At 33.9% G+C, this 5915-nt stretch overlaps 1 protein-coding gene across 1 annotated transcript; it reads right to left on the reverse strand.

The window, feature by feature from the left end:
* Positions 1-94: 94 nt before the first annotated feature.
* On the reverse strand, positions 95-3832 carry LOC133316046 (uncharacterized). Its single transcript, XM_061517737.1, has 8 exons — positions 3588-3832; positions 2565-3394; positions 1895-2429; positions 1723-1789; positions 1578-1644; positions 1134-1334; positions 619-885; positions 95-546 (listed from the first exon to the last, which is right to left on the reverse strand). Exons 1-8 carry the CDS (start codon positions 3830-3832, stop codon positions 95-97), a joined length of 2664 nt encoding a protein of 887 aa, XP_061373721.1.
* Positions 3833-5915: the final 2083 nt, after the last annotated feature.

The following is a 5915-nucleotide window of genomic DNA, read 5'->3' on the forward strand; positions in this document are numbered from 1 at the left end:
ATCAACATCATCTCCAAGATTACCATCCCCAACTTTAAGTAGCCACTCAGAAAATTCTTTTATTTCCTCTAACTTGTGAGCGCTACTTCCAGAATTAATACGCATGTTCTTGGTCAAAGTTAATAAATGACAATGGGACCCATAGATGAGAAGAATTGATGGTTGCATGAACTATATCTTGTCTGTTGCCATGAGGAATGACAGGTAATATTTGCCGAAAGTCACCTCCTAGAACAACAACTTTTCCACCAAATGGCATATCAACACAGCTTGTATCAGAAATTCTAAGAACATCTCTCTGTGTCCTATCCAGAGCCTCAAAGCAAAATCTATGTACCATTGGAACTTCATCCCAAATGATTAACTTTGTTTTTGACAGCAACTCAGCTATAGTAGATTTCAGCCTTATATTACACGTTGAATCTTCATTGATTTGAATAGGAATACGAAATCTAGAATGCGCTGTTCGTCCTCCAGGAAGCAGAAGGGAAGCAATTCCGCTAGAAGCAACATTGAGTGCGATTCCAGCTTTTGATCTAATAGATGCTGAAAAAGTATTCCAAATAAATGTTTTTCCTGTACCACCGAACCCGTATAGGAAAAATAACCCTCAATTACCTGCCGTAACTGCTGAAACAATTTTATCATAAACAGCTTTCTGCTCATCAGTGAGGGAATTAATTAGTCTTTTATGCTCCTCTTCCAAAGCAAATCTGTCATACATTAATTCATCCAACACTAATCGATTTTGCATATCAAGCAAAGTTTCACTATTGATGCGTGGCATTGACGGATAATCAGAGAGGCATTTCCCATTGCTCTGCAGTACCTTATCAATTTCTTCAAGAGTTATGTTTTTTATAGACTCTTCTGTAAGAATTGCATCTGACAAAGCATAAAATTCAAAGGAAAAAAAATTAAAAAATTAACAAAGATAAAGTAATCAAAGAAAGAAAAGAGAGCGAAATAAGTACTAAAGCATCATTTGTTGAATGCAGGCAAAAAAAAAAACAAAATAAGCACTAAAGCAACATTTGCTGAATACAGGCAAAAAAAGCTAATAAGTACTAAGGCATCATATGCTGATTTCGGTTAAAAAAAAAAATTGTATGAAATATTATTATAACACGTACCTTGACGTCCTATTTTTTTCCTATGCCGATAAACAACGTCGTCGGATAAAAATTTCCAACACTTTTCCCAAACTTTTTCAGGTCTGTTCATTGAGTTGGCAAATAACAACAGAGCAAACAGACATCTAAGATAAGCAGCAGATCCCCAGGAACTTGCCTCCTTAATTGCATCAATGTACTCATTGTCATCATCCAGAAGTCCTAAAGAATAGCACGCATCCTTAAATGTAGGAAAAACCACGCCATTGATCGTTCTAAGATCTTCATAACTGGTGTAACCTCTTTGAAAATTAAGCAAGGTGCAAAGATATGAATCTTCTCCATTATTGGCAGAAAAACGATTTATCCTTCCAATGGAAAATCATTTTTTTCTCGGATTCCATTCATGCGTTTTTTCTTTGAAAACAAATTCAGTCGGGTACTCTCCATAAGTTAGATGCCTACCTTCTGGATATTTTTTATTTGCATCCATCCAAGACTCAAAAATTGACAGTCTAGACTCCGCCCTTGTCTTTACATCATACAACGAATCATTATCACTGAAAATAATGTTCTTTTCATTAGGCTAGTGAAATGGCAATCTCTGAACAGGGGGATATCTCGAATGAATGTCAAATCCAAATATTCTCCAAGCTGCTTCACATGCGGAGACATACCTATCATAAATAAATAAATCGGTGAACATTTAAGTTAATAATTTCTCAAAAAAATTGTGCCAATTTTGTAGGAAATCAAAACACAATGGAGATTATTTTTAGTACCTGCAGTCATAAAACATTTTTATTTCATCGTCCGAATGATTTATGGCAGCTGTCACTCTGTCATTCCCTTTATGGATGTATTTAAAAAGATATTTAATGACACTTCTCTGGCAAGTATATTCAACGTTGATATGAGCCTGGTACATTAAAAGAAGGTGTGCATTATAGGGCACAACATAACGATTATCAAGTTCAACACCATTTTTGTTCACAACTCTCCCATCATTTCTTCTCTTATAATGAAGAAATCCATCATCGTCAATCAAAGTACGGGAGCAGAAGTTTTTTGAAAATTTTTTTGAACACCGTCCGTCCTTCATGCAAGGAGATTTGTAATTTTCAGGACCACATGGACCATGTATCATGTAACTCGTGACAGCCATAAACAGCGTAGGATTCGTTTCCTTGTCAGGTATCTCCGCTGAAATCAATTTATCAATATCAAGAGCACTTTCAGCTTTGCTTGAAGGGTTCAAGAATAGAAGAATATGAGCATGAGGTAGTCTGCGCTTTTGGAATTCGATTGTATAAACATCTGTTACATTCAACGAATATAACATAAGTGATAATAAGAATACAACAACGTTATAGAAAGATTCAATGCATGACGTAAATTTTTTTGTATAAAATCCAGTTAACAAAAAGAGTATCAAGTTTATAATATACTTACATGCAATGACTCTGCCAAGAATATTTTCCTTTTTTAAATCATGTAGCAACTGGTCCAATTTGAACTTGAAGACTCTGCATAGAATATCAGGCCGATCTTCAGGGTTCAGCTGTCTGGCCCTAACAAATCGTGTAATTTCTGGCCACTTAGGATTGCAGGTAATTGTTATAAAAAGATGAGGATATCCAGCCCAACGGCAAATTGCGAAAGCATCTTTACAATTTTCAGCCATATATCTAGGTCCGCCTGAGAATGAAGAAGGTGTAATGATACGTTTTCCAGTGCTCAGTGCTGCATCTTCACCGTTATCTAATGAATGTTTTATATTTTTGTACAACTCAGCTCTCAGATGACTCTGGTTATATCGAATGAAATTAAGTCGTTCAAACTCAATCATAGTGTATGCATCAACCAGAAATTGTTGGAAAAGTTTCCTTGATCGATGTAGAATTTCTGATTCTCCAGATCGCATCTGAAGTCTAAACGAAAAAAATTCCTTCATGCTGATCATGGCTCTTGCATTTTTCCTACCACTGGATACAGTACGCTGGACATCATCACGATAACCGTCTTCACCGTATGGAAATAACAATGGATACTGCAAGCCAAGATATAATGGATGCTTCACATCGATGCGCTGCAATACTCTATCTTGTGTTTCAATAATGATATCCCTATCGCCCATAGCACTGTCTATATCTCCAACAATCAAAGTTGCCACTTCGGATGCTGTCGGAAGATTATAAACTCTTCCATCACTACCACGCCTTCGAATAAGCCTCAACTTTACACCATTAAAGTCATCTTCCTTATAACGGTCTCTAGCGTACCTGAAAGACTAAGCTATACTGTTGTGCTTATCGAACATCTCCTTCAATAATCAGATAATTTCAGGATCAAGCATATCTTCAGTGCTGGTGGAACTGCAAATTTAATAAATAAAAAAATTGTCATTCATATTAGTCAACATAAAAAGATACTCCACATATGAAACATGAGAATTGGGTCAAAAAAAAAATATACCTTAGACAACCAAGTCTGTTGTCCACTTCATGCTCAGTGTCGTAAATATAAAGTTGAGCAAATTTTGGAGACTGACTATCAGCAGGCAGAAGACTGCCAATTAAATGATGAACTCTCCCCCCAACTCTAAAACAGTAAGGGTCAAAACCTTGATTTACTGATCCATCCACTTTTGCTCCAAAGGAGGTGAAGGAAAAAATCATATTGTACGCTCTAATATTTCGCAAAAACTGGCGGCTCGTCATATTGGAATTAGCATGCAATTGAAGCAATGTATCCGGAGCAGTTGGCACAAAGAGTTGTGATTCAATATTTGAAAATTGAAAATTAATATAAAGACCTTGATGGATAGAGGTAATAGTTGGCACACTGGAGTCATTGACATCAGTATCTGTAACACAAAGCAAAAATGTAACAAAAATAACAAAAGACATTTTTAATATAAAAATATTTTTAACTGCGTATTAAATCGGATTTGTGCTCACCATATTGAGTATAAGTTGCAGACAAATGTTCTCCAAGATGATATGTAAAAAATAAAAAAAATGGCACATTGGAATCATCCATATCCATATATATAACACAACAGGAAAACGTAATAAAAAAAACTAAAAAGAGAGCCCATCACGAACAAAGAGTTGTGATTTAATATCTGAAAATTTAAAATCGATAGAAAGAGAGCCCATCATGTTCTCTTATTCATTGTTATCAGTATCTGTAACACAAAGCAAGAGGTAACGAAAATAATAAAAGACATTCTAATATAAATAAATTTATTCCCAGCGCATTTAATTAAGCAAATGCGTACCAGTATAAGTCGTAAACAACTGTTCTTGAATATGCTATGTAAAAAATCGGTGAGTATAACATTTATCATTCAGACATTTAATTTGCAATTAAACAATAGAAAATTGGAAATAACAAATTTAGAGAATAAACAACGCTCAAAATAATTAATTTACTATTATTTTTTCCAGTTACCATTCGTATAGAAGCATTCGTGCTTGCATTTTAAAAATCCAATACAAACAGTGACAGGTGTTTAAACTCACTTTGTTGATCCAAATCAGCTGAAGTCGTACTTGTACCGTTATCATATAGGGAACTACATTGTATGTCACAGATAAAAAAAAAGGCTTTAATGAATTTATATTACGTCAATGAAGGAGGTGCATGTAAAAATATTTAATTACAACATAGTGTTCCCATAAAAGTATCACAGGTATAATGATACTGTGATATATAGTTTTCATCACTGAACGCAGTAACGGTTGAAAGCACTGAATTCTCACTGTTCACATCAATCCCTATATGAAAAAGTCCAATGCGGAATAAATAATATAGTCGAAATAATGGTAAGTGAAAAAATAGTTAATACATTACATATATTATCCTCTTATAATTCATGGTTGTAGTAAAATCAATCAAAGACGAATTACCTAGTCAAGTCAAGCATCTTTGGTATATTGTTTATCTTGACATATTGCTTAGAAGTCTTCTTTTGGAACATGATACCTTTCCGCCTTGATCTAGCATTTTTGCTTTCTAAGAAAAAATAAAATAAAATAAAAACTTAACGGCAACCAATATAAATTTTACATTTTATTTCACAAAATTAAAATAACGTGTGTTGTAGAAAATGGTAGCTTATTGAAAAGATTACCTTGTTTGGGATGAGAATGAAGACAGTCTCTAGCAATTGAGGAAGAAATATTGGATATCGAATGGTTTGTATTTGCGTAAATACTGATTAGTTGGAAAAAAATATTATACAACATATGAAGCAGTTAAAAAAACTGCTCAATATGAAATTTAAACAATCAAACAGCAGATGTCAATTACCTGCTAACGCATGAGGGAGTCAATGGAGATAGATTTTCTACACAATACCAAAAATGTAAATGAGGTGCCAACATTATAATGCCAACTTTCCTAAGGATAGTGATCTAAATAAAGTTATCAGTTGAATAAGAGAAGGAAATCTAATTGCAAGCTAGTGTTGATATAATAATAAAACTCATATGTTGCTGTACAACCAATAGAATATGAGAATGTATTTACAAAAGAAAATAGTGTACAAAAAAATAAATAGACATTGAAGTTAATTTCTTTTCACCTACTGTTAGTTATATCATCAAGAGAGAACCTGTTGCAGCTAAACTCATTCCGTTTACTGGTCATTTGAGAAATGTTGTATGTTTAAAAAAGATTAATAAATCAAGGATTGTTAGTCATTGTTGAATGAGATAACCCAAGCAATAATCTTACATGGCACTGGTGGAGGCAGAAAATGGAGTAAGATTTTCTACAGAAAAATTGAAAAAGTCA

This window comes from Gastrolobium bilobum, unplaced genomic scaffold (genome assembly GCF_033153095.1).
Source record: "Gastrolobium bilobum isolate Gb01-03AN ecotype WA unplaced genomic scaffold, APGP_CSIRO_Gbil_v1 utg4009, whole genome shotgun sequence".
Taxonomy (NCBI): Eukaryota; Viridiplantae; Streptophyta; class Magnoliopsida; order Fabales; family Fabaceae; genus Gastrolobium; species Gastrolobium bilobum.

Coding starts and splice junctions, on each gene's coding strand:
- LOC133316046 (XM_061517737.1), bottom strand. CDS start 3,832: ATGACGAGCCGCCAGTTTTTGCGAAATATTAGAGCGTACAATATGATT. Junction 1,335..1,577: donor AAATAAAAAATATCCAGAAG/GTAGGCATCTAA, acceptor GCTATTCTTTAG/GACTTCTGGATGATGACAAT. Junction 547..618: donor TGTTTCAGCAGTTACGGCAG/GTAATTGAGGGT, acceptor ATACTTTTTCAG/CATCTATTAGATCAAAAGCT.